At 61.9% G+C, this 26,943-nt stretch overlaps 1 protein-coding gene across 4 annotated transcripts; it reads left to right on the top strand.

The window, feature by feature from the left end:
• The first annotated feature begins 362 nt into the window (after positions 1-362).
• ASPG (asparaginase) lies at positions 363-26,660 on the top strand. 4 transcript variants are annotated; one of them, XR_010746210.1, is made up of 16 exons: positions 363-588; positions 9,220-9,328; positions 9,990-10,101; positions 11,876-12,001; positions 12,442-12,525; positions 13,108-13,234; positions 16,996-17,108; positions 17,737-17,919; positions 18,012-18,125; positions 18,718-18,834; positions 20,078-20,173; positions 20,495-20,654; positions 23,542-23,628; positions 25,336-25,435; positions 25,776-25,856; positions 26,440-26,660. XR_010746210.1 is itself a non-coding variant. In XM_066342756.1 (16 exons), exons 1-16 carry the CDS (start codon positions 507-509, stop codon positions 26,458-26,460), a joined length of 1,716 nt encoding a protein of 571 aa, XP_066198853.1. In that variant the 5' UTR covers positions 363-506; the 3' UTR covers positions 26,461-26,660. The 4 variants fall into 4 exon arrangements, 2 of the variants coding, with proteins under 2 accessions (XP_066198853.1, XP_066198854.1); XR_010746209.1 differs by lacking the exon at positions 26,440-26,660 and adding an exon at positions 24,876-25,040 and having other exon boundaries at positions 20,495-20,658; positions 25,776-25,796; XM_066342756.1 differs by having other exon boundaries at positions 20,495-20,658.
• Positions 26,661-26,943: the final 283 nt, after the last annotated feature.

Raw genomic sequence — 26,943 nt, 5'->3', positions numbered from 1 at the left:
GGCTGCCTGGGACCCGAGGGCGGCCCCACTGCTCAAGGATCCTTGGCTCTGACGTCTGTGTGGCACAGGGTCTTTGCGCCCTTGTCACAGATACTCACCCCGAGGCCCCGCCAGAGTGGGCGCTGGGATCGCCAGAGGGGCTCAGGCCCCGCCCCCAGTGTTTCCCTTCCCCAAGCGGGTGCCTCCACGGCCCTGCTGGTCCTGCCCTGGACTGGCCGGGGCCTCCACAGCCAGCACCTTCCCCAGCACCTTCGGGCCAAACTCAGCCCCACGCGTGTCCCCGCAGGCGCTGCCCTCCGCCTCCGCAGTTACACCCCGCCCCCGAGGAGGCCCGCCCCTCCTAACAAGCCCCGCCCCTCCCGGCTGCCCTGGACACTCGGCCACCTCCCCTCAGTCCCCCCGAAGTCCCCTGGGTCCTGCGCAGTTTAGTGTGGTTACGCCTGGAACCCCGCATCCCTTACACTGCCCCGCGGCCCTCTCTGGTCCCCTTGGTCCCCTGACCCCGTATGGCGCGCGCGGTGGAGCCCGAGCGGAGGCTCCTGGCCGTCTACACCGGGGGCACCATCGGAATGCGGAGCCAGCGCGGAGGTGAGTCGCTATGGGCTGGGGTGGGACGGCATGGTCCTCGCGCTGCCGGGCCTTCCCGAGGCCGCTAGCCGCACCCGGTGCCCTCTCTGCTAGGCGCCTGCAGCTGGAGGGCAGGGCGGAGCGCGCTGGCAGCGGCAGCGTATCAGGCGGGGCTGCCAGCGGTTGGGGCCCAGCACCTAGAACCCTAGGATGCGCTGCTGGCCCCCAGAACACCTGTCTCACCCCACCCCTTCCCCGGACCAACAAGCCGGTGGGCAGGTGTTGAGGGGCTGCGAGGACCCAGGAGCAGCTGTAGTGTGCCCCCCCCTTGCCCTCCTCCCTGCTGTGTTAATGGCGTGAGGAGAGTCTGACACCTCTGAACTCCCACCTGCTCTGGAGTTCCAACCACGTTAGTGTCGGTGTCAATGATTAACCGGCCTGGCACCCTGACCTGCGCTGCGGCCCCGGGGAGGGCACTGAGGGGTGGTGAGGAAAGAGGTGTTGGCCACAGCAAAGCTGTTTGGATTGCCACTGTTGGGAGCATTTCTGCGCCTGCTGGTAAACAGTGGCCCGCAGGGTACACAGCCTCACATCCCTGCCCTGCCAAAGGTCAGGACAGCAGGGGAGGGCAGGGAGGGTGGCAGCTAGGGACACCCATTGGCTTATTCCTCCCTGGATTCATCGAAAATGTCACAGGTCAAGGGGAAACATGAATCCCAAAGACGGGCAACACCCCAGCAGCGGGCCGGCAGCATCAGTGGCCGAGGAACCCTGAGGCTCCGGGCATCAGACTTTGGTGCCACCTGCCTTGGGGTGATCAGAGCTTCTGGGCCAGACAGCCAGAGGTTCCAGATGGCCTGGGAGACCACAAGTGACCTTGGCAGCTGATTGTCAGTCACCACACTGTGGCATCTATGTCCCCGGCCTGGACCTCCCTCTTGAACATGGTTCCACATGCTAACAAGTTCACATTTGTATGGACTAAGCTCCAGGTGGGTCGAGGGGGACCCGATGTCCTAGGGACCAGCCGTCCCTTACAGAGGACTGTGACAGATACCTCACGGCCCAGGGATATGGCCCCGGCAGGGCAGGCTCTGGTTTTGCAGGGCCTGAAACCTGGAAGCCCTTGTGAAGAATAATAATACAATATTTAAAATCAGACTTCGGGGTGAAAATGGATATTTATTTAGAATGGTGAGGGGAAATCACATAAAGCCAAGAATATCACAAAACCCAGAACAATATTTTGCTTTTAACAAAAGAAAATAAGCACATTTAATATGTGTGTATGGATGGGGACCCCGCATGCTAGAGAGTCAGAGAGCCCACAGGCGGGAGACCCTGGGGAAGGTGGCATACAGACATCCTGAACTAGGGACAGGTGAGGTGCGCTGCAGGCTCCGAAGGGTCTTGCAGGACAATAAGAAGAGCAGGCAGCCCTGGCCGGTTGGCTCAGCGGTAGAGCGTCGGCCTAGCATGCGGAGGACCCGGGTTCGATTCCCGGCCAGGGCACACAGGAGAAGCGCCCATTTGCTTCTCCACCCCTCCGCCGCACTTTCCTCTCTGTCTCTCTCTTCCCCTCCCGCAGCCAAGGCTCCATTGGAGCAAAGATGGTCCGGGCGCTGGGGATGGCTCTGTGGCCTCTGCCTCAGGTGCTAGAGTGGCTCTGGTCGCAATATGGCGACGCCCAGGATGGGCAGAGCATCGCCCCTGGTGGGCGTGCCGGGTGGATCCCGGTCGGGCGCATGCGGGAGTCTGTCTGACTGTCTCTCCCCGTTTCCAGCTTCAGAAAAATGAAAGAAAAAAAAAAAAAAAGAAGAGCAGGCATTTGGTAAATAGAAGTTTGTCCTGCCTTATGGATAGGTCAAGAGGTGATCTCTGATAATCTCTTATTAAGGCACTTGATTTAAGGTCTCAGTAGTTAAGGGAAGGGCAGGCATCTCTCTCTCTCTCTCTCTCTCTCTCTCCTGTGCCTACAGTTTCCTTTAGCTCAAAGCGAGATCCGCACGGCACAGAGGCCATCCAGGGTGGCTGTCCTGAGGCCCCCACAGTCCTTGGGAAGAGTCGCCTTCCAGGAGTGGGCTAGAGGATGAGTCCACACCTCACGGGACAGTCTCGGGGCCTGGAGCCAAGTGCGGTTCCGGTTCCGGGAGAGCTGGGTCTCGCGTGGGGAGGCTGCGGGTGGGCTCCCAAAGCTGAGCCTGTGGTGCCGGCAAGCAGGTCCTTCAATCAGGCCCGTCTGTGGGAACGAAAGCAAAGCCAAGGTTCGGAGGGACAGTGACCTGAGTGCAGGCTCTGGTTCTGTCTTTTCTGAGAGCAGGGACATGTGTGGACCGGGCGGCAGAACTCACGTCTTCCTCTCTTATCTCAGGTATTTCTTCCCTTTTTAAATTTTTCTTTAGTCCTTTTAAAGAAATCTTTCAAAGAGGCTGCTGTGAGGATTTCCAACTTTTTGTCAGCTTCTGCTGGCCAAGGAACGCAGCTGTGGATGAAAGGAGGTCCCGCCGCAGCCGGTCTGAGAGTTCACTTGAGCCAAACTGAGGTCTGCTGAGAAAACGCTCCCGAGAGTGGCAGTGTTACAGCTGATGTTCTACATCAGAACCACCGGAGGGCACATGACCTGGCGGTGGGGGTAGGGGTCACATGAATGCGCTGGTGGTCGGTTAGGGAGGCGGGAGAAAGCAAAGCGGGGAATCTCTGGGGTTGGGTACAGAGTAACAAGGAGAGACACGTATTTTTTGCTCCATAAGACGCACCTGAGCATAAGATGCACCAAGGGTTTCAAGGAGGAAAATAAAAAAAAATATTCTGAGCCAAATGATGTTAAAATATTTAATAAAATATGCCACAATAATATTTCAACAATGTAAACTCAACAGCAGTATTAACAACCATTAGTGCTGTTATTAACAAATGAGAAGAGACTTTAATATTCAAATATGCTTCTAGTTGTCCAGGAACCCGCAGCAGCTAAAAAAAATGAACATTCTCTCCGTAAGACGCACGGGTATTTTCCCCTCCACTTTTGGGGGAAAAAACTGCATCTTTTGGAGTAAAACATATGGTAACTTCTTTTACGTCGGTGGGGGCCGGACGGTTGACATCGACGGCACATGGAGATGGTGCTGGGGGGCAAGACAACAATGGGGGGCTCTGTGGCCTCTGCTCTGGTGGGAGGGTGCGCCCTGAGGGGTCTGGTAAAGGAGATTCCTATGACATTTCAAAGGTCAGTCATCCTAGATGTCAAAGGCCATAGGCAGGCTCAGGTAAGGTGAAGGCTGACCTTTGTCCAGGCAGCTGCGGGCCTGGCATGGGGGCGACTTGCCGCGACCAGACCTGCTTGCACTTAGGAATTTTTATGGTCAGACCGTCCTGTGTGGTCACTTCCAGTCCCAGGGTTCGTTGGGGCCACCATGCAGGCCTCCCCTGAGCTTGTCAGGTTCAGCGTGCGACCCTCCTTTTCCATCCATACCGCCGTCTCCCTCTGTCTGCTCACTTGGGGAGCTCGGACATTCGAGGGCGCTTTTAAAGATGATTTTATCTCATTGGAACATTTCTCATGATTGCCACTGCCATTGTAGGTTATCGTTTCCTTGGGGGCTGGCAGCAGTGGGTAGGACCCTGGCGGTGACTAAGTGGAGCCACATTTCTCTTTTTTTTTTTTTTTTTTTTTTTTGTACTTTTCTGAAGTTGGAAACGGGGAGACAATCAGTCAGACTCCCACATGCGCCCCACTGGGATCCACCCGGCATGCCCACCAGGGGGCAATGCTCTGCCCATCTGGGGCATTGCTCTGTTGCATCCAGAGCCATTCTAGCGCCTGAGGCAGAGGCCACGGAGCCATCCTCAGCACCCGGGCCAACTTTGCTCCAATGGAGCGTCGGCTGCAGGAGGGGAAGAGAGAGACAGAGAGGAAGGAGAGGGGGAGGGGTGGAGAAGCAGATGGATGCTTCTCCTGTGTGCCCTGGCCGGGAATCGAACCTGGGACTCCTGCACGCCAGGCCGACACTCTACCACTGAGCCCCCCGGCCAGGGCTGGAGCCCACATTTCTTGTCCATCTTGTCCGTGTCCCTCCATCTCCCGACAGCTCCCCAGCCGGCTTCTCAGGACGTAACGTTTTAGGTTGTCTTTGTAGGACTTTGCCGGTTCTTTTTCTCTCGTTTTTCTTCTGAAGTTCAGGCAGCTGAGTGTTCAATGTCCTGATTTTTACACGTTGGGAGGTGAGCAGGACGTGGTCTGGATGGGCTGGGACTTTTGTTCTAATCTCTGTCCTTCGATCTTTTGGAGGGAATCTGAGTGACTAGTTATGATATCAGTAGGAGAGCTTTCTAAGAAAAAGATTTCTTCTGTTTTCAATTTAGAAGTTTTTTTCCAGTTAAAAGGGTCTGTCCTCAGTTGTTGTTGTGTGTGTGTGTGTGTGTGTGTTTTTTAATTTAGTGAGAAGAGAAGGCAGAAACAGACTCCCACATGTGCCCCCACCAGGATCCACCTGGCAAGCCCTCTAGGGGGCGATGCTCTGCCCATCTTGGGCCCTTCTCTGTTGCAACCAGAGCCATTTTTTTTTTTTTAAGTTCCTGAGGTGGAGGCCATGGAGCCATCCTCATCCTCAGCACCTGGGGACAACTCGCTCCAATAGAGCCATGGCTGCAGGAGTGGAGGAGAAGAGAGACAGAGAGAGAAGTGAGAGGGGGAGGGGGTGGAGAAGCAGATGAGCGCTTCCCTGTGTGCCCTGACCGGGAATTGAACCGGGGACATCCATATGCCAGGTCAAAGCTCTACCACTGAGCCAACCGGCCGGGGCCCATTGTCTGGTTTTGATGGTAGGATCTGTCACGACTCAAACCCATGAGCCTTTTATAGGAAGCAGGAAAGTGGAGGAAGCAAGCCTTTGTGTTGCCCTGATGAACAACAAAGGTTGAGATGACAAAGGCCCCACGCATTTGGGCCAGGACCTCTCAGGGCAACCCACTCCTCTGGGGGCTGGCATGGCCGGACAGTGCAGGGCTGGACCCCAAGTCTGTTCAGCTGGCCCCTGGGTGCACCCCGGTAAGTACACCTTACAGATGGCAGAGACCAGAGAAAATACTGTCCCTGGTCCTAAGGCTACGCTCCCAGGACACTTAACAAGGCTGAAGCAAGCAGATGCACCCAGTGGAGGGCGAGGGGTGGGCAGCTGAGGGGTCAGGGCCGAGCGGAGCTGCGGACCCTGCGGGAAGGAGAGAACACTACCCCAGAGGAGACGGGCTTCCAGGCCCCTTAGGGGAAAGATGAGTCAGAGTGGGGTCAGAGAGATGCGCAGTGTGAGGACTCGACCCACCATTGCCGGCATTGAGGATGAAGCCAGGGCCCCGGGCCTGGGGGAAGCTGGTCGAGGGGCACAGGTAGCAAGGACATTTGCTCATGTGTGCAACCAAGTCCTGCCAACCACCGAGTGAGCCTGGGTGCACTGCCCCCAGCACCTCCAGTGAGCTCACAGCCCAGCTGGCACCTCCTGAACTGTGAGATAGCAATGGATACTGTTTTAAGCAGCCCAGCTTGGGGCAGCTTGTTACACAGCAGTGGGGACTGATACACCTACTAGATTCTTTTTTTTTTTTTTAACATTTAAAACAATTTATTGTTTAATACATTGTCACTTGCATATTCCAGTGATGTTTTTACATTCCAACTTGTATTTGTAATGGTGAATGTCACTGACAAGTAAGATAGTGAAGCACCAAAATATTCTTCCTTACTAATTTTCTGGTCAAACCCCTTTTCTGTGTGCTGATTATTATGCTATGCATAACAAAATCAGTTCATACCTTCTTGTAAGGCATAACATTTTAATCTCTTAACTTCATTTCTTAACTTTCATTTCCCTGCTGTATATGGCCGAGGGGTGTAATAAAATTCCAGCTTAAAAAAAACAAATCAAAACCTAAAATGACTTGCCAAAGACAAGATTTCTCAGAGATACATAGCAGTGTAAAATTTAAAACGAAGTGGTAAAAACAAGAAGCACTTCTCAAACATAACTTTCAGATAACACATCAGTATGATGAAAACTGAAAATCCCTAATGCTTACCAGTTGGTTCAATTTTTTAACCCAGTTTCCACCAGGACAAATGAAAGATTGCACACTTTACTTCCTAATACTATTTGTTCTGTTTTCGTGCCCTTGAAGAGTGCTTATGCTTATTTTTACAAAACACAACTCAAAAGCCCTCTTGATGACTTAGAGGCAACACCTCCAACCTTTGCTCATACCAGACATTCTTGGACATTAACAGGAGCTTATAATATTTTATAATTTTTGGCCCTGGCCGGTTGGCTCAGCGGTAGAGCGTTGGCCTGGCGTGCGGGGGACCCGGGTTCGATTCCCGGCCAGGGCACATAGGAGAAGCACCCATTTGCTTCTCCACCCCCCCCTTCCTCTCTGTCTCTCTCTTCCCCTCCCGCAGCCAAGGCTCCATTGGAGCAAAGATGGCCCGGGTGCTGGGGATGGCTCCTTGGCCTCTGCCCCAGGTGCTAGAGTGGCTCTGGTCGCGGCAGAGCATCGCCCCCTGGTGGACAGAGCGTCGCCCTTGGTGGGCATGCCAGGTGGATCCCGGTCGGGCGCATGCGGGAGTCTGTCTGACTGTCTCTCCCTGTTTCCAGCTTCAGAAAAATACAAAAAATAAAAAATATATATTTTATAATTTTTCCACATGTAACTTCTGCTTCTCAGATTTTAATACTCGAGCCTGTGGCTCCAATTCACCGCCTGTGAATGTTCATCTTCTCCAAATCAGGATCCCTCTGAAACTGTTTTCCATCTATTGCAGTACTCCCGCTACCGCACTGGGTAACTCAGTATTTATAAAGCTGAACACTGGTGGTCGTGGCGTCGCGCTTACATCTTCATTCCAATCCACCCAAGACTTAACTTGATCCTCTCGGCTATTTTCTTTGCCTTCCCTGGTCTGGGAAAAACTGTGCCGCCCACACATGCGTTACCAGAGACACTCGTCAGCCGCTGGCAGTCCGGCGGTCTGGGTGTGGTGGTCGTAGCAGTCTAGCCCTGCTGACCAACAGCCTTCCCGGTACCTCATCCTCCTACGCACCTTGGCCCGGTTTGCGGGCTGCCCCAGGGCCAGGAGACGAGGACCCCCAACCCTCGAATGGCCCCGCTCCTCCGCGACAGGCTGAGAGATGAGCTCCATAACCAGGAGCCAATCCAAAATTCGGCTGGGTCGGCCTAGCTCAGGCCACACTCGCCACCGTAGCAAGGAAGGTCAAGCGCACCTTGTGGCAATACGTGCCCGGACCGCGGCTAGACCGAAATAGGCTGCCCGGCAAAGTCCTCCCGAGTCAGGTGAGGGACAGCCAAGTCAGAGGCTCGGCGACAGCGGTCCCCTAGTACAGGGGTCCCCAAACTTTTTACACAGGGGGCCAGTTCACTGTCCCTCAGACCATTGGAGGGCCAAACTATAAAAAAAACTATGAACAAATCCCTATGCACACTGCACATATCTTATTTTAAAGTAAAAAAACAAAACGGGAACAAATACAATATTTAAAATAAAGAACAAGTAAATTTAAATCAACAAACTGACCAGTATTTCAATGGGAACTATGCTTCTCTCACTGACCACCAATGAAAGAGGTGCCTCTTCTGGAAGTGCGGTGGGGGCCGGATAAATGGCCTCAGGGGGCCGCATGCGGCCCGCGGGCTGTAGTTTGGGGACCCCTGCCCTAGTAGATTCTTGAAGGCTGGGAGTAAGCCTGTCAGGAGCAACCACTGACCCTTGTCCTGAAGTCTAACATGTTTCAGCCAAGGATATTTGCTGTTGGGAAGGGGGGCAGTGGGGGAGCTTGTCCTTGCTGTTGTGTCTGGGTGCTCAGCACAGCCAAACACATGGGAGGTGCCTAGCAGACCCTCAGTGAGAGTGACTGCCCAGAGAAGTCAGTTGCCTGCCCAAGGTCACGGTTCTTATAGGGAGCAGTGTGGGACAGAAGGCTGGGGCCCTGAGGCAGCGTTCCTTCTGGGAACCTGTGCTGAGAAGTCATTGGTTTCCAGGAGACACACCTGTGACCTTTTAAGGTTCTCTTAGAACTCAGCATGGTATCTGCCAGGGCTTCTGTAGAGGCATGTTCCTGGGACATGGAGGCTGCAGGCAGAAGGCCTGGGCTGGACCCTGGAAAGGTCACACATAGTCCAGCAAGGGTGCAAGGGCCTTGGAGGGCATGTGGAAAGTGCACTAGGGCCTGGACATCAAGGAGGGCTTCCTGGAGGTGGTGCCTTGAGCTGGGGTGAAGCACCTGACAGGTCAGAAGAAGGCAGGGGCAGAGGACTTCTTGGCAGAGCCAACAGCATGTCTGTGGGAGTTCTGGGATGTCAGGGGAGAAGAGTGGGCACATGAGAAAAAGTCTGCAGAGCGCCAAGTGCCCCTGAGCCTCAGTTGGGGGTGTGGGCTCACCTGGAAATGGAACCGCATGGCAGCTGCAGGCCTGTCTGCTCAGCCTCTGACTTCCCTGAGGCCCAGAGCTCAGCTGAGCCCACCCTGGTCCCTGCCCCACATCCCTGTCCAGGCCTGGCCTCTGGCACAGGGTTGTAAGTGGCCAGCACAGAATGGAGGGGCTGGTGGCTGCCAGCCTCTGACACCTCCCTCCCCACCTCTGTCTGCAGTGCTGGTCCCTGGGGAGGGCCTGGCCGCCGTCCTGAGGACACTGCCCATGTTTCACGATGAGGAGCACGCCCGGGCCTGTGGCCTCCCTGAGGACACCCTGGTGCTGCCGTGAGTCTGGGCGTCTCCAGGGTCTCGGGCAGGGGCGACGGCCAGCTGTCATGGGGGAGGGCCATCGAGCAGGCTGTGGTCTCTCAGGACTTCCAGGCAAGCCATTTGCGGGAGGCTGTCACTAGTGTCCACTTCCATGGCTTTAGAACTGACCAAAGCCCCCCTTTTAAGAGAGCCTTAGGTGCCCACCAGCTGCAGGGGGGTGGCCCAGCTGGCCCCTTCTCCCCGCAGTGTGAGGGTCCCTGGTTCTTGGCTCTTGGCCCAGGCCACCTGGCGCCCTTCATGGACGGCAGGCCGCATGAGGAATCACCCTCCTGGTCACTGACCTCCCTCCTGCCAGCCACCCTCCTCCCTGGTCGTCTCCTGGCCCATCCAGGGCTGGACCCAGCCTCCCTCTGAGCTGGCGGTGCGAAGGTGACCGTGCTCAGGAGCAGCCCTTCCTGTTCTGTCCCTGGTCCCTCTCAGCAACCACAGTCCTTGTTTCTTGGGGACTCTGGGCGGAAGGAAGGCGGGGCCCTATACTCAGGATGTCGAGGGCCTGTGGATGTACAGAGCCCGGGGACACAAGGCCCTGAGTGCAGGGGCCCTGATGGGCGGAGGGCAACAGGGTGGGTCCGGGGAGAGGGGGTCAGAGTGGGAGCTGCCCTTCTGCTTCCCTCAGGCCAGCCAGTCCAGACCAGAGGGTCATCTACACGGTGCTGGAGTGCCAACCCCTCTTTGACTCTAGTGACATGACCATCACTGAGTGGGTTCAGATTGCCCAGACCATTGAGGTAGCTGGGGAATGCGGGGTGGGGTTGTGCGCACTGGGCGGAGCTGTGGAGGCGGGGCCGGGGGCGGGGCCTGGTGTGGGCGGAGCTGGGCTAGTGGGCGGGGCAAGGGCAGCTCACCTGCGCTCCGGGGGCTGGGTTGCGGTCTGCAGCTTCAAGAAAAGTGTGGCGCCTTCGGGGGACACCCCAGCTGCAGGGCCTCTGAGGCCCTTTACCCTGTGCAAGAGGAAAGTGGGCAGTTGAGGGCCACGTCCTTTCTGGGGAGGGGAAGCTGCCCAGTCAGCGGCTCTGGTTTGTTTATACGGGTGGTTTGTCCCAGTTGGTATACTGGGCCGGGATGTGTGATACTTCCCCTGCAAATTACCAAGCCCCACACCTAGGTCATTCCCCTCTGGCCACCCCGTGCCACCCTGGAGCCATGGTCTTAGTGGACTTAGGACCCATAAAAGGGTGCAGGACCCCGCGAGGATGTGTGGTGGCTTTCAACATCCTGCGTACATGCCTTCCCTGTGGCCAGAGCGCCCTCCACCAGCTGTCTTCTCTGTTCTCCTCACCCCCCACCTGCACCCTTCTGGTCCTGGCTTCTCAGGGGGCCTCCATCCTCCAGGGCCATTTCTCCCCCTGTTACCCAGAGGCTGGTCACACAGGCCCCCCTTCTGTGGCAGCTGAGGGGATGGGCTACAGTTACACGCTTGTCTCTTTCTGCCTGGGGGAGAAAGCTTCCGTGGGCCTCACCACTCCCCCTCCACTGTAAGCATCTGGGACAGTGTGACCCTGAGCCTGGCCCTTATGTTTGTAAATGGGGTCACCAGCTGCCAGTTGGCATGTCTGCGACCATTGTCTGGGGCGGTCTCCCTCGCTGAGGCTCCTGACCACTTGGCTGAGCACACAGGACTGCTGTACTGTCTGTGGGGTCCATCCAGCCACCGCAGGACTCATGAGGGGCCTTTGGAGCTGGGTGGCCCTGCCTGTGGCCGAGCCCTGTGTAGCCAGCAGATGGCGCCCCAGCCTGCCCTGTGGCTCAGATCTGCCATTCCCCGGAGGGCTTGTTTGTCTTTCAATCACGGTCCTGATTCTGTAACTGTGTCCCTCACAACCGCCCCGGGGCTCAGTCTTGGCCGCCCTCCAGGAGATGGTGGCTGGGGGGGTCCCTGCAGCCACCTTCACTCCTGCAGAGCTGGCCGGCATGCCTGGACGGACCCTTCCCCAGTATGCCCGTCAGCATCCTGCCTGCCTGCCCAGGTCACCTGTGTTGGCTCCCAGCACCGGCTGTGCCTCCTGTCCACTGCTGTGTCCATGCCTGGCCCACCCACTGGGCCTCCAGGCTCAAGGCCTTGCTTCTCCCATGGCTCCTGCTGCCTTGGGGGAGACTGTCACTCAGCAAGGGGCTGTTAGGAGCACTGAGCTGGGTTCTGGCTGGTCCCCCACTGACCAGTGTCCTTGAGAGTCCTAACTGGTCATCGCCTGGTGGTGACACTATAGGAAGCCTAGAGGGGGGCCTGGTTGTCCTCAGGGAATGTCCGAAGACCCGAAGACCGACAGCACAGTGGGCTCACCCCAGGGGTCAAGGAAGGAGGCCGTCCTGGGACACCAAGAGCCAGGGGGTGCCTCCAATGACCAGGGTCCCGCCTCCACCCCAGACCTCATTCTGCATGTGGGGCCCTTTCCTTCTGTTTCCGGTGGTGGGGAAAGGGGACCAGGCTCTTGTTCTCAGGAGGAAACTGGCAGTGCTGAGGGCCGGCCTGCCTGAGCCCTGGGCGCCCCACCCCTCCCGCAGAGACACTACGAGCAGTACCACGGCTTCGTGGTCATCCACGGCACCGACACCATGGCCTTCGCTGCCTCGGTGCTCTCCTTCGTGCTAGAAAACCTGCAGAAGCCCGTCATCCTCACCGGTGCTCAGGTAACAGCCGGGTTGGCTGTTGGGGCCCAAGGCTCCACGGGGCAGTCAGGCCTTCCCATTAGCACAGGGGGAGGCTGCTGGGGCCCCGGCGGGTGCTGGCTTCTCACTCAGTCCTGCAGCTTAGAGGAGGCTGCCAGGCTGTCTGTGCCCGGCCAAGTGCTGGCCCTGCCTGGGGCACGGGGGGAGCAAGGTACCCTTGGGTCCAAGGAGCTGGGCCCAGGCAGTGGTGTGGTTCCTGGGTGAGTGGGCAGGAGGCCCCTCGTTAGACCCGCCCCCCCAGTGAGGGGACTGGCCAAGGAGAGCAGGGGGGATGGGGCATGGCCTGGCCAGGATCATCAGGAGGGGTCGCTGACCTGGGGCAGATGCTGCAGACCCCTCCTCCACCAGCCCGGTGGGGGGCTCTGGGCGGGGCCTCAGCTCCTGTCTGTGGCCTCTCCTAGGTGCCCATCCGCGCCCTGTGGAGCGATGGCCGGGAGAACCTGCTGGGGGCGCTGCTCATGGCCGGCCAGTACGTGATCCCCGAGGTACCTCTCACCGGCGCGTGCGCAGGGGCTTGGGTTTTAAGATCTGCCCTTCGAAAAATAATCCGGAAACAGAAGGCAGCAGGGGGACCGTCACCTGCAGTTCCCTCCCGAGACGCGGTGTTTAGGAGTCCACGGTGTTACCCTCCACGATGACAGGTCCTTCTGTTACACGTGTGTACCTTTCCCCGAAATCAGATGGTTCGGGCATCGTTCCGAGCTGGCTTTATTTTCTCTTCAACATCTTTCCCCAGCTCGGCACGTGGGGCACGGGAGTCATTTATAAAGATTCCTCGCCCCTCTCACGGCAAAGGGGGGCCCTCTCACGGCAGGGGAGGCCCTCTCACGGCAGGGGGGGGGCCCTCTCACGGCAGGGGGGGCCCTCTCACGGCAGGGGGGCCCTCTCACGGCAAAGGGGGGCCCTCTCACGGCAAAGGGGGGCCCTCTCACGGCAGGGGAGGCCCTCTCACGGCAGGGGGGGGGCCCTCTCACGGCAAAGGGGGGCCCTGTCACGGCAGGGGGGAGGGGCTCACGGAAGTTGCATTCAGGCTGGTCTCACACCGCTGTCCCTCTCCGCCCCCGCAGGTCTGCCTGTTCTTCCAGAACCAGCTGTTCCGGGGCACCCGGGTCACCAAGGTGGACACGCGCCGCTTCTCGGCTTTCTGCTCTCCTAACCTGCCGCCTCTGGCCGTGGTGGGCGCTGACGTCTCAAGTAAGCTGGGTGATTGGGCAGCGGGGCAGGTGCCCGTGGGTCTGTGCAGGGGGATGCAGGAGAGAGGCTGTGAGGCTGAGGGTGCTCCCCTGCCCTGGGACAGCCCAGCTTGGCTCGGCCCCAGGCTTGGGAGAAGCCAGGGGGCTTCTCAGACAGGGGAGGCTGGGTGGGCTGCCAAGTGGGAGGCCCCAGCAGGTCACCCCAGCTCAGGCTGGGCGTCTGCCCGGAGGAGGAGCAGGTTGGGTGGTTTGCCCCTCGTGTGTCCCCCTCAGGCCATATGACCCCCTGCCCGGGAGTCCCTGTCAGTGACGGTGGCTCTGCCATGCCCCCGAGTCCCCTGGGATGTGATTCCTGCAGTGTGACCTTGTCTCTGGGACCTTATCTCTCTGTCCCCTGGGCCTGGCAGGAAGCCCAGCACCCTTTGTGTCTCCAGCAGACCACGTGTCCTGAGACGCCCCCTGAGTGGGAGCCCGCCCTGTTGCCCTGGGTGTGGGAGCTGCTCTCTCGACCAGGCTGCTGGGCCACGAGCCCAGGCCTGGTCAGACTGAGGCCACTCTAGTGGCCCTGGGGGAGTCTTCTGTCTTCACTCCTGTGGGGTCTTTCACTGTCTCCTGGCTGTTCCCTGGCCCCCTGCCCTACTTTGGGTCCAAGGTGGGCATGCCAGCTCCTCCAACTCCCACCCAGCACCCTGGAAGCCCCTGCCTCGAGAAAGTAGGAATGTCTGCATGTTCCTGTGACATGTGGGCTCTCTGGAGCGGCCTTGCTGTCCCCCTGCCTGGCTCGGATGTGACAAGAACAGCCCCAAGCTTGGCTGGTGTCTTTCTACTTCCTGACTGAGCCAGGGGCCCTGGAGCTCCGGTCCCCACCCCCACCCCACCCCCAGGCGTAGATCCCTGGGGCAGGGTCTGGGGCAGCTGGGGGTGGGGAGCCCAGGCCTGGCTAAGCCAGCCTTCCTTTCGGGGTCGTTTGGGGCCTTGCAGCCTTGCTCTGGGTGGGGCTGCTTCTGTAAGGTGCGCGGGACCCAGGTGGCTCTTCTGGCTGGACTGCCCGACAGGAGTGTCCAGCCCTCGGACCAGCAGAGGCGGCCTCTGGCCCCCGTGGGCTCCTGCCTGGGCCAGCGTGGAACGTGTGTATGTGTGTGTGTGGGGGGGGCTCTGGAAAGGGCAGTTCCCAGAGACCAGCCTGGGACGAGCCCCTGGGGGTCTTGGAGTGAAGAAATAGGCTCTCTCCTGGTGGGTGGGCTGGTCACGTGACCATGAAAGCCCCCCAGAGCCTTGTGACCCCAAGGCAGGACACACAGCCGTGGGATCAGGCACCCTGGCTGCCTGCGTCTTTCTGCCAGGCCAAGGCGGCCAGGACAGGAGGAGACCCCAGGGTGGGAAACCAAGGTGGAGAGGGGGAAGGGCCACACGGGGAGGCATTGGCTTGGCCCCGAGCGCAGAGTCTCGTTCCTGGTGCTCTGACCTGTGCTGCCCGTCCCCAGCCTACCAGCCTGCTCCCCTGAGTGCCTTCCGGTGGGCATGAGGCCCAGAACACTTCAGTGCACCTCATGTGTGTGCAGCCTGCCCAGGGTTCGGGGTCAGGGGCGGTGGTTTCCCTGCTCGCTGAAGGCCAGAGCAGTCCGGGAGGCTTCTGGGAGGAGGTGGCACATGTGCTGGCGCTGTCGGATGGATTGGCTTCCCTGCCCATGCTGGGTCGTAGTGCTCAGCACAGCCGAGGAGAGAAAGGGGTGAGGGCCCCCTCCCCCATGGGGACTGCGTCACGCCTCTTTTGGAGCTCAGTAGTGGAGCCTCTGGGGACGAAGCCTGCTGGCAGGCGGAGGAGTTCACTGGATCCCAGGGCCTCTGGCTGTGTCTCGCCAAGCCCAGGCAGGCCACAGGCACAGGGAGGCCCTCTGTGCCAGGCCCAGCAGCTTGGCGGGTGCAAGGAGGCGGCTGGCCCCGGGGAAGAGGCCCCTGGCCCCCAGGCCCACGATTGCCGGATTGCTTCCCACTGGCTGGGGTGCGTGAGGGTGTGAGAACCGGGCCGCCTGCCCAGGCCTGGCCGGTTCGGCAGGCAGCCGGTGTTGAGAAACACCAAGCTCTGCTCAGGGTGTGGCTGGCGGGGGCCCTGGGGAGGGGGCTGCGGGGGCTGAGGGACGCCTGGGCTAGGAGGGTGTCGGCAAGGCAGCTGGAGAGCGATGCGCTGAGGGTGCGTGCGAGGAGGGTGCGTGGTGGGCCGGGGCCCCGCCCTGCTGGCCCTGGCCCCGCCCAGTGGCCACAGCACACGTGGTCTGCCCGGGCAGTGTAGGAAGTCATGTCCTCTTTGTAGGAGCCCTGGCCTCAAGCTCCCCTTAGGCGCTCTGTTTGTGGGACCGCGCGGCCCCTGGCTGGGCAGGACTTGGGTTCCATGGGCTCTCAGGGGGGCGGGCCGACCATGGGTGGCGCAGGTCCTTTGTCTCTGCAAACCCCTCTGTAGCTGTAACCCCCCGTGGTGTCAGCCCCCCCACGGGGCCGTCTTTTCTGCTCACCCAGCTCGGGCAAAGGGTTCTAAATTAAAGGACACCTGATTGACGCCCTGGTTGAGGGAGGTGGCCTTCTCCGCCTGTCTATGTCCTCCCTGTGGCCCATCCCCCAGCGCGCCCCACCCCCTCCAACTCCACGTTACAGGGCTGCACCAGTCCGGGAGTCTGGAATGTTCCTCAGTTTATTATCATGTGTGAATCATTATTCTGGCAGATGCAGCAGGGGGCACGGGGGGGGGGGGGGAGAGGAGGCTTGGGTGGGAATCCTGGATGCCCCCTAGTTCCCGGCTGCCTCTGCACCCGACTCTCTGGGCAGCCTCAGGCAAAGCTATTCCCCTCTCTGGACCTCAGTTTCCCTGGGATGGATGGGGGTCTCCGTGGTGCCTGCACCTGTGGACAGGCTCTGACAGTGATCAGTGCTGGCAGGGTCATCAACCTCCGCCTCTGCTGGTCCAGCCTGCCGAGGGACTGAGGGGTGGACGCGATGCCGGGCACTGGGCTCCTGAGGGTCACAGGCCGGACCTGCCGCCCAGCTCTACTTGCGCCCCCTGTGGCTCGGTCCTGGCAGTGCAGACGCCTTCAGACTAGGGAGAGACTGATCCTCTGGCGAGCTCTCTGCCTGGCAGGCTCAAGGGGCACTGACCCCAAGTGTCTGCCCCCTCCATCCGCAGGGCGGGGATCCACCATGATCCACCCTGGCATGGGGATGGCATGGGCACATGTCAGGCCTCTGAGACTTTGGGGTGAATCAGATGAAGGCTTTTCTTTCCCCAAAGGTGAGGAGTCCATAGGATTCATTCATTCATTCATTCACTCATTGACTTGCTTGGCTGACGCATGGTAGGTGCCCAGTGCTGGGCAGGTGAGGCTGGCTGTTCTGAGAATGCCACCCTGACTTCTCCTGGGGTCCAGGAGAGCAAACCTGCCTTGGGATCCTGCCAGCTCTGTTGTGCCTGATACACAGCCTTTGCATGTGCTGTTCCCTCGGCCTCGAATGCCTTGCCTGCACCACCACCTATGCAGTCTGCAGGCCTCTGTCCCTGGGAATCCTCCACCTCACCCCCCAGTAGAGCTCAGCACAAGCCAGAGCATCTGTGAGCCCAGGGCTGGGAGTCGGGAGGGCTGGGTGAACTACTCGGAGCTCTGAAGACGCCAGAGGGAGGCTGGTTGGCGCGGAGAAGCGAGCCGGAGGAGCTGGGCTGGGGTCTTGGCTCGAAGGCGACTCACTCGCAGCTCCGTACCGGCCCTCTGTCCGCAGTCAACCGGGAGCTGGTGCGGAAGGTCCGCAGGAAGGACCGCCTGCTGGTGCACAGCAGCATGGAGCGTGACGTGGGCCTGCTGCGTCTGTACCCCGGGATCCCTGCCACCCTGGTAGGGAGGCGCCCTGGCCGCCCCTGCCACCCTGCGTGTGCCTCCCATGGCTCCCGTGCCCCCCATGGCTCCCCCGTGCCGGCACAGCTGGCCCGGCACTGCCGCCCTCCCCATCCCCATCACCCGTGGCCCAGGCACACGGAGAACAACCGTGGAGCGTGCTTCATGCCTGGAACCCGCACGTGCCTGCACCTCCCCGGAGGCTTTGGGACCCCATTTTGCCTTTTTCTGGGACATGGGCTTCTAATAGGGGCACCCTGCCTATGAGTTTCACTGCAAGGTCCTCCCCCCAAATATTAGCTGCTAGGAGTATCTGTGGTGTGACCAGCGGGGGGGCTGGGGCCGGGCAGGGTGGTGGGCAGCCCGCTCCCCGCAAGCCGTGGCCTCCCACACTTGAAAGGGACAGGGAGTCCCATGGGGAGGACTGGGTGGGGAGCAGCCTCTCGGGGCACCCCCACGGGGCCCTCTCAGCACAGCGCCCTGGGCGCACGGGCAGCCTGGCGGCCTCGGGCCACACTCAGCGGGGCAGGACAAGCCTGCACCTGAGAGGTGCACACTCGGAGGGGCAGGTCTGCTGCTGCAGCAGGAAGCCGAGGCCCTCCCTCACCGTCCCCTCCTGGTCCCGCAGGTCCAGGCCTTCCTGCAGCCCCCGCTGAAGGGTGTGGTCATGGAGACCTTCGGCTCTGGGAACTGCCCCACCAAGCCTGACCTGCTGGCGGAGCTGCGGGCGGCGGCCGAGAGAGGCCTCCTCATCCTCAACTGCACCCACTGCCTGCAGGGCACCGTGACCTCGGACTATGCGGCCAGCATGGTAGGGCCGGGGGGCCGAGGCCTGGAGAGGGGGAAGCGTGAGCTGGGCTGGGACCCTGCGCCTCCGTGACTGCTCCTGCCCCCTCCCCGCAGGCCACGGTGGGAGCGGGCATCGTCTCCGGCTTCGACATGACGTCCGAGGCTGCCCTGGCCAAGCTGTCCTACGTGCTGGGCCAGCCCGGGCTGAGCCTGGACGAGAGGAAGGAGGTGCGGACCCCGCGGGCTGCGGGCACGGCTTGGGCCACGTGTCAGTGGGTCCTGAGGGTGTGACTCGGCGACACTGGGCCCAGGCCGGGGGTGCGTGTCTGGGTTTGGAAAGTGGGGAGGGAGATGGGGCTCCCCATGGTGCAGAGGGCCAGCTCTGGGGCCTGTGCTCCTACACCCCTTGTTGATCCTGAGATTAGTCCCCACTTGTCCTTCTTCCTTGTCGGGGAGCTTTGGGTCTGGCACACCCTGAGTCTCCCCAAACTGCTCCCAGATACCCCCCCCCCTTCCCCACGCTTCCCAGGCAGGCCTGAGACACAGCCCGCCCCAGGCCCTCTGTTTGGGCAGAGGCCACTGGGGCCTTGGGACCCTGAGCCAGTCGAGATGGAGGCTAGGGCTGTCCTGTGGGGACCTGGCCTGGACCGCACGTAGGCCAGAAGGACGGAGCCCAAACCCTGGAGTCGCGGGCCCAGGGCGGCCCTTACTGCTCGCCCCCCTTGGGATGCCGGGCCACGTGTCCCCCTGGGATGCCGGGCCACGTGGCAGGTCTGGGCCACCAGGTTGGGGCCCTGGCTCTCCTGTGCTCCTCCCCCAGCTGCTGGTCAGGGACCTCCGGGGAGAGATGACCCTGCCAGAGGTGGATGGGCGCCGGCCCTCCCTTCGGAGCAGCTCGCGGGGCCTGGGGCTGGCCCAGCTCCTCAGCTTGAGCCAGGTACTGCCCAGCATGGGGCGGGTCTCACCGCGAGGGCAGGGGGCGCCGGGCACCTGCCTCGGCCATTGGCCATCGTGATCCCAAGGCACGAGCAGAAAACCACCAGGTGCGGCCAGGTGCTGGGCCTGGCTCACCCTGGTTCTGGGCTTGGGTCCACAGCAGGGCAGGGGGTCATTTGCAGGGGTTCACGGAGCAGCAAGCGAGGAGGGGCCCGGGCAGGTTAGGGGAGCCCTTGCAGTGTGTCGACAGTGTGCAGAGCATGGCGGTCACTGGGCGGGGCAGCTGAGGACCACGTCCAGGCCAGGTCTGGCCCCGGGAGGGGTGGAGCACACAGGTCCTGCGTCCTGGAAAGAAGGGGCCGCCTGTCCAGGGCTCTCCCTGGAGCTTCCCGGGGCCGGCGCTCCAGGCCACGGCCTCGCCCGTCTCCAGCGCCCCTGCCCCACCTCAGCCAGGCTGCTCAGAAAGGGCAGGGGAACCAACAAGGACATGCTTTAGGGTCTGGGGTGAGGGGTCCAGGCTGGACCAGGCCTGCAGGGGAGATTGGGGCCTCCTGCTCCCTCCCCCCGACCACCACCACCACCACCCATGCAACCAGGCCTCTGGGTGAAGCACCCAGACCTGGCCCGGGGCTCGGCGGGCAGCAGAGCGCACTGCGTCCGGGCTGCCCTGGGTCATCACGCCCCGTGCCTGTTTCCCCTCAGGACAGCACGGGGTGGGAACGGACCTGTCGTGTGGACAGCTTTGTGCTGGGGCAGGCCATGGTCAGAGGGGAGGCCGGAACGTGTGTGGCCTGTTATTGGGGTGGCTATATGCTTTGTCATCAGGCCTGGCCGTAGGGGCGGGGCTGCCCCTGGGGGCCTCTGCGAGGACCCCTGGCTTCTGGCTTCTTGGGGGGCTCCTGACAGACTCCTCCATTCCCAGTCCTGGGGGGGGGGCTTGGGAGACCTGCTGGGGGAGGGGGCTTGGGAGGCCTGTGAAGCAGGGTTGTTTCCAGGGGAGGGGCCTGGCCGTCCAGGCTCCCCTACGCCAGTGCCTTGTGGTAATTATGTCCCTGCGTCCTTGAACGTGGTGGAGACAAACCAAGAAATGGGTAAAGGGTGGGTGGCAGGCCCTGGTCACACAGCTGCTCTGAGGACAGAGCCAGATATCTGGTGGCCTCATGTCCTGGACTTGGCTCCCTGGGTGGGGGGCTGAGCACCCCCAGGAGAGGCATGGTCCCAAGGTGCCACCTTCCCCCACCCAGGAGACTGACGCTGTCCGAGAGGCCCTGGCACCCAGCCTGGCCTGTGCCGCGGCCCACGCTGGGGACCTGGAGGCCCTGCAGGCCCTTGCAGAGCTGGTGAGCCCCCCACCCCACCTTGGGGATCAGCCCCAGCCGTGCCAGGCTCGGGGCGGGGGGAGGACAGCCTTTCCCTGGGTCCCACTCGTCCCCTGTGCCCTGGTCTGGGTCCCACTCGTCCCCTGTGCCCTGGTCTGGGTCCCACTCGTCCCCTGTGCCCTGGTCTGCCAGGCTGGGCAGCCAGCTCTGGGGCCTCGTGGCGGCTCAGGAGGCGCAGTGGCTGTGCCCAGCCCCACCCTCAGGGCGCACTCCAGCCCTTCCTGTCCCTTCCCTGCGGTCTCCCTGGCCCTCAGTCAGGGACGTGTCCTTGCGTCACTCCAGGGCAGTGACCTGAGCCTGGAGGACTTTAATGGTCAGACTCCCTTGCACGTGGCCGCCCGGAGGGGCCATGCTGGCATGGTCACCATGCTGTTGCAGAGAGGGTTGGACGTGAACGCCCGGGATGAGGATGGCCTCAGCCCACTGCTGCTGGCTCTAAGGGGCAGGTACCGGGGGCACTGCATCTGTCAGACATTTGGGCAGGGTGACACACGGGGTGGGCTGGGACCAAGCCACCCAGAGGGGGCTGCTGATTCGTCTGTGGTCACACAGCTTCCTGAGGCCAAGGCCACTCGCTTTTTAGAGCCTTGCCCACCCCCAGCCTGGGGAGGGCTTTCTGGAGGAGGAGGTAACCTCCAAGCTGAGCCAGGCAGGCCCAGAAAGACCCTGGGGAGGAAAGAAAACCACTTATGAACAAAGCAAAAGGGATCTCCGGTTTCTTCCCGGGGTTGTCTCTGAGTACCTGGGGGGCGGGGCATGGGGCCAGGGGGGAGCCCCAGCTGAGCTCCGGGACGGGGCAGGTGTTCTAAGGCAGGCTGCACAGAGTCAGATGTCCGGCTGGGGTGGGCACAGGGGCCAGCCTGCACGGCCGTGGGAAGGGTTGCCCGAGCTGGCCCACACCTGCTTCTTCAAGGCGGGCCCCAGGCTGAGGTGTGGTTGGGGTGCCCAGTGGGGTCTCGTAGAGCTGAGCACTTGCTGAGCTCCTCTCAAAGGAAGGGGCCAAGGACACTGGGCGGAGAGGCGACGGGGGTGTCCTGCTCTGCGGCCAGGGCCGGGGCTGGGGTCACTCGGAGGCCTCTGCCTGGGCTTCTTGACGTGCATGCAGTTGGGGGCTGCCCCTTGTGGGGGGTGTGAGGTTCAGTATTCAGATAAAGCACGCACAGGCTGCTGGTTGCGTCAGGAGCTCGCCAGCCCTGACCCCTTCACTGTGGCCGGCCTGGGTCCTGTGGACGCCCGCGTGCCCTCCCGGGCCCTGGATCTCTCTGAGGGTCAACACCACCGGCTCTGATGGCCAGTCCCAGCTTGGAGGGGGTGGTGGCAGGTGGACGGGGCATGCGGGAACGCCAGCCCGCATTCTTCTACGCGCTGCCCAGCACAGAACCTGCCGGGACACCTTCCAGGCGGGGTGGGGCGGGCCCACGGGTGTCCCTGCCCCGCTGCCTGTGCGTGTGCCCAGGGCCGTGTGTGTGTGTGTGTGTGTGTGTACGCGTGTGCCCAGGGCCGTGTGTGTGTGTGTGTACGCGTGTGCCTAGGGCCGTGTGTGTGTGTGTGTGTACGCGTGTGCTTAGGGCTGTGTGTGTGTGTGTGTGTGTACGCGTGTGCCCAGGGCCGTGTGTGTGTGTGTGTGTACGCGTGTGCCCAGGGCCGTGTGTGTGTGTGTGTACGCGTGTGCCCAGGGCCGTGTGTGTGTGTGTGTGTACGCGTGTGCCCAGGGCCGTGTGTGTGTGTGTGTGTGTGTGTGTACGCATGTGCCCAGGGCCGTGTGTGTGTGTGTGTGTGTACGCGTGTGCCCAGGGCCGTGTGTGTGTGTGTGTGTGTACGCATGTGCCCAGGGCCGTGTGTGTGTGTGTGTGTGTACGCGTGTGCCCAGGGCCGTGTGTGTGTGTGTGTGTGTACGCGTGTGCCAAGGGCTATGTGTGTGTGTGTGTGTGTGTACGCGTGTGCCTAGGGCTGTGTGTGTGTGTGTGTGTGTGTGTACGCACACGCGGGACACGTGTGTGTCAGGGGTGGGGACCACAGCTTTGCTCTCCGTCCTTGGGGAGTCTTCCTGTTCCCAGAGGTAGAACTGGTCTTGTCACAGGATCTGCACAGCCCCAGACGCCAGCCTCCCTCCTTGGCCCTTCTCGGGGGGCAGGGGGCGGGAACACGGCTTGCGGGATCCCAGGTTATTTCAGGGAGGGGGTGCTCATGAGTCTCACGGTGGGAGTGAGGATGTGTGTGTGCTTGTGCCACCAGACGGTCAAGGCCAAGCCCAGGGTGCCCTCCTCTGCTGGAGCCCTGGGGTGGGGGGTATCGCCCTTAGACAAGGACAATGGGGTCCCACCTTCCTTCCCAGGCTCCCACGAGCGCGGAACCCTCAGAACAGGCCTGACTGTGGGGGAAGGGCAGGAGCTCTGCAGGGTGTACCTGGGCACCGGGCTGATCTGGCTGGAGAGTGCATTCTGGGGCGTGGGCGGGCAGCGCCGTGAGCTCACCCCACCCAGGTCTCACCCCTCACCCCCACCTGGCTGTTACAACACCCCCCAAACCGGTCTCCCGGCCTCGTTCCCCTCCCCAGCACTCCTGTGCCCTGGAATGGCATGGAGGGGCCACTCACCAGCAGGGCTCATTGGCACAGAGGGTGGGGAGCAAGGCCTGGGGTCCCCCTCCTCCCCAGCCTCCCTGAAGGTGAGGTGGCCACCCTGACAGTGTGGGGAAAGGGGGTCGGTTTGTGGCTGTGCGGAGGATCGGTGTCCCCCACTGCAGCCGGCTGTGTGGCCTTGGCCTTGCTGAGCCCCCCCCCCCACTGCTCCCACGGCCCCCTCACCCTAGCTTGGCTCACAGACGGCCTCTGGACACCTGCAGACATCCAGGCCCTGCTCTGCACCAGCCTGACCCGTGTTTGCATTGGTCCACCTGGGTTTCACTTCCTCCCTTCCCCCGAGGGCAGAGTCGGACCCATTTGACTCAGTTTCCCCAGGTTCAGCCCCGGCCGGGGTGGTGGTGCACAGTGGGGCTGGGCAGCTCGGTGGGGAGACTGTATTCTGAGGTGGGCTGTCCCTGAGTCCTCACGGAGTGCCGGGGCCCCCAGCATAGGCAGGGGAGACCTCGGAAGGGCGGATGGGGGAACTTCTCAGCCAGGGCTGACTGACACCCTGGCATGGGGCTGGGTGCTGGGCTGCCCCAGACCGGGCTGGCCCTGTAGAGCCAGGGTGTCCTGGACAAGTGGGGGGCGTGGGACCCTGGCCTGAGGCAGGTAGGCTCCTGATCCCGTGCACAGGACCCAGAGCCCCGCGGTGTCTGAGCAGAGGCTGCAGGGGCCAGCGGTCAGCATGCCTCTCTTACCGCAGGCATCAAGGGGTCATCAGGCTGCTGCGGGCAGCCGGGGCTGGCCTGTCCGCCCAGGACCTGGAGGATGCCGGCACGGAGCTGTGCAGGTGAGCGCTGCAGGCACATCCTGCTTTTCTGGGGGGCCTGGGGCTGGAGCTCTAGGAAAGGGACCAGGCCTGCAGGGAGGGAGGCTGGCTGGGGAGGGGCCTCAGAGGCAGGACAGCCCATCGCCAACGGGACTCTGACTTCACAGCGGCCCCGAATGACCCCGCAACAGGGCAGAGAGAGACAGGCACAGGGAGGCGCAGGCCTGGAGGTCCCCAGTGAGGGTGCTGGTGGGGGGCTGGGCAGAGGGCAGGCCAGGGCTACAGAGCTCAGCCCCTCCCTCCAGCCCCCAGACCCCTCCCCATGGTGCGGTGGACACCCTGTCGCTGCCTCCCCTGCTGAGGGGGCCGAGCAGGAGACAGGAGGGCAGAGGTCTGCCAGAGGGCGCTGAGTGATGGTGTCGGAAGTGGTTGGGGTGTGTGTCCTGAAACTCAGAGCCCCCGGCCCAGGGGACGGGTGACATGGTGAGATTTCAGGATGACTGGGAGTGGAGGAGGAGACCCGAGGTTTGCCCCTCATCTCACCCCTGTGGCTTGGTGCCAGCAATGCTTCCCTTGGTCCTGGAGGCCACTGGCCACAGAGGAGGTGGGGTGGGAAGACCCCACTGGCCCCTAGATTCTCTCCTCCACTGAACCCTGGTCTTCAGTGTCCCTGGGCGGCCTGGGGGGGGGGGGAGGCAAATCCTGCCGGCTGACCCGCCCTCTGCCCACTGTTCTCAGGGAAGACAGGGTGAGGTGGGCTCTCACATGGGGTGGGGAGGGGTCCCAGGAGGGAGGGGCTCAGGGCTGACCCTGTGTGCCCGGCCAGCACGCTGGTCTTGGCTCTGAAGGGACGGCTAGTTCAAGGGTGCCCTCCCAGCGGGGCCTGGCTGGCTTCCTTACAGACGGAGACACTGAGGCAGAGACAGATGGGTTCGCCAGGCCATATGGGAGCTGCTTGCCCTGAACTGGGGGCCCTGGGCTGACCCTTCCCGGGGTCCAGTGTGTGTGGGATGCCCCAGGAGTCTTGGGGTACTTTCCAGTGAGATGCACCCCAGGAATCGCCCAGCGCCACTGTAGGGGCAGCGGCTGCTGCTCCTGACCAGGAGTGGCGTCGTGATGGCCGCTTTGGCGGACAGCCCTTCCCCGTCCAGCCAGCACACCCAGCACAGGCCCTTCCCTGACCAGGGCCCCGAGAGGCGGGGCGGCCGAGGAGGACCCTGGCAAGGGCCTGGGAAGGTTCTTTGCCCACCTGCTGTCTTCTTCTCCAGGCTAGGAGGCCAAGGCCCCTCCATGCAGCCCGAGGGGTCCAGGCTCCCACCCCTCAGTGTCCTCTTTGAACCACGGGTCTGCCTCAGACTTTCCTGGGCCTCTGTGGGCCCTGCCCAGGGAAAGCCGTGTTGTGAAATGTGAAACTGGCAGGCGGCTCTCAGCAGGTGGGGCGTGTGTGTGCGTGCGCCCGTGCGTGCATGCCCTGTGTGTGCATGCACGTGTTTGCATGCTCGTCATGGATGTGTGGGTACCTAAGTCACCATCACCCCCACTGGGTGAAACCAGACTCCGGGAGGCCCCCTCCGGCATTCCTGCCCCAGGACCCAGCGCTGCTGGCTCAGCTGTCTGCGACTGGCTTTGCAAAGACGCCGCGGGCACCCCGGACAGGCAGGTGGGCAGATGGACTGGACGGGCGCCCAGCGGGCCCTGACGGCTTCCCCTCCTTGGCTCCCCGCCCAGGCTGGCGTCCAGGGCTGACAGAGAAGGCCTGCAGGCGTGGTGGCAGGCGGGGGCCGACCTCGGGCGGCCGGGCTACGACGGGCGCAGCGCCGTGCTCGTTGTGAGTGCCACCGGCGTTCCCCTGCCCTCTCCAAGGCAACAGCCTCCTCCTCCAGGAAGGCCTCCCTGACAGCTTCACAAGCTCCCCCCTTCCTTTGCCCCACCCGGAAATGCCCATCCTCCCCTGGTGAATACACTGCACATTGAGGAGTGGAGGGGAGACTGTCTCCCTCCCAGTCCCGGCCCCTAGCTGTGAGGACAAGGAGAGTGGAGACCTGGAGTCCCGTGTGCTTAGACGGGAGGAGGCAGGGAGGCTGTCCTGAGTGGGGGGAGGTGTGGTAGAGGCCGGGCTGCTGCACAGGGACCCTGCGGCAGCTCCTCCCTTGGGCTCCCTCCCACAGGCAGAAGCTGCCGGGAACCTGGAGGTGGTGACTCTTCTGCAGCGGCTCCAAGGTGGGGCTGGGATCCTGGCCCCGGGTCCGGTAAGTGCCCCCAAGCAGGGTTGAACACTCCCAGCCCTACGGCTGAATCCAGCTTGGGGAATGTGTCCCGGGCAAGTCCTGGGAGGAGGCTGGGAGGAGGCTGCCCCTCCTGTGGGCGGGCGCACACTGTGTAGGGGAAGCTGAAAGTGCTGGAGGGAGATGGAGCTAGAGAGGGCTTCCTGAAGGAAGAGCCACCTCAGGCCTCCTGGGTTCTGTCTCGTCTGCCTCCGCTGACACCCTGCCACAGCACTGGAGGGCCCCGGCCATGGCCAGGAAGGTCCTCACGGCCGGAGGGGACTCGGCTCAGAGGCCTTTGCTGTGTCCTGCCTACCCTGACACACCTACCCCGGGACCACCCCCTACCCCCCAACGGGCTGGGTGCCCCTGCCTAACTCCCAGGCTGTGCTGGTCAGTATCCAACTGACACCCCCGCCCCCACTCCATCCTCTAGCCTTCTGGAAAATTCTCAAAGCTTGCTGGGTTTGTTTGGTCCTTGGGTCCCTCCCTGATGAAAGCTGGGCCCCACTGACAGGTGCCTAGGCTTGTCTTTCTGCCCAAGGCCTCAGGAGACCTCTTGTTTCAGGAAGTGCTGCCTGGTGTCTAACCTGAAGCTGTCTCTCTGTGGCATCAGCTATTCCTTCCTGTTGTGACCTGCCGGGATCGGAGCACCCCACCCCGTGGTTCTGACTGAGATGCCCTCTGCTGGGACTGCTTTTCATTATGTCTCCGAGACAGAGCCTCAACGTCTTTGCCGGGCAGTGACAATAAAGTCTCTCTGGGACCACACCTCCCCTTGGTCCCCAAAGCCTCATTCTGGTGGGTCTGTCTGGGTCTCAGGACTGTGGGTATGTGTTTGTGGAGAGTCTGGCTGAGGCTCTGGTTCAAAGGGCGGTGACATCAGCACCCTGGGGGTGTGGGACACACAGCCAGTCTGTCCCCAGGAAGCAGGAGTGTGTGAGCCAAGCCCCAGAGCGGAGGGCAAGCAGTTCCCCTCCCCCCACTGCCTGCTTGGATGGTCCCTCCTCCAGACAACCTCTGCCCCATCTCTGTCTGAATCCTTCTCATTCTTGAAGCTTGGAGTCGCCTC

The sequence above is a fragment of the Saccopteryx leptura genome, chromosome 6 (assembly GCF_036850995.1).
Source record: "Saccopteryx leptura isolate mSacLep1 chromosome 6, mSacLep1_pri_phased_curated, whole genome shotgun sequence".
Classification (NCBI taxonomy): domain Eukaryota; kingdom Metazoa; phylum Chordata; class Mammalia; order Chiroptera; family Emballonuridae; genus Saccopteryx; species Saccopteryx leptura.
This window is presented reverse-complemented; position numbering and strand designations above follow the sequence as displayed.

Coding starts and splice junctions, on each gene's coding strand:
- ASPG (XM_066342756.1), top strand. CDS start 507: ATGGCGCGCGCGGTGGAGCCCGAGCGGAGGCTCCTGGCCGTCTACACC. Junction 9,329..9,989: donor GAGGACACCCTGGTGCTGCC/GTGAGTCTGGGC, acceptor TGCTTCCCTCAG/GCCAGCCAGTCCAGACCAGA. Junction 20,174..20,494: donor TGCAGGCCCTTGCAGAGCTG/GTGAGCCCCCCA, acceptor GCGTCACTCCAG/GGCAGTGACCTGAGCCTGGA.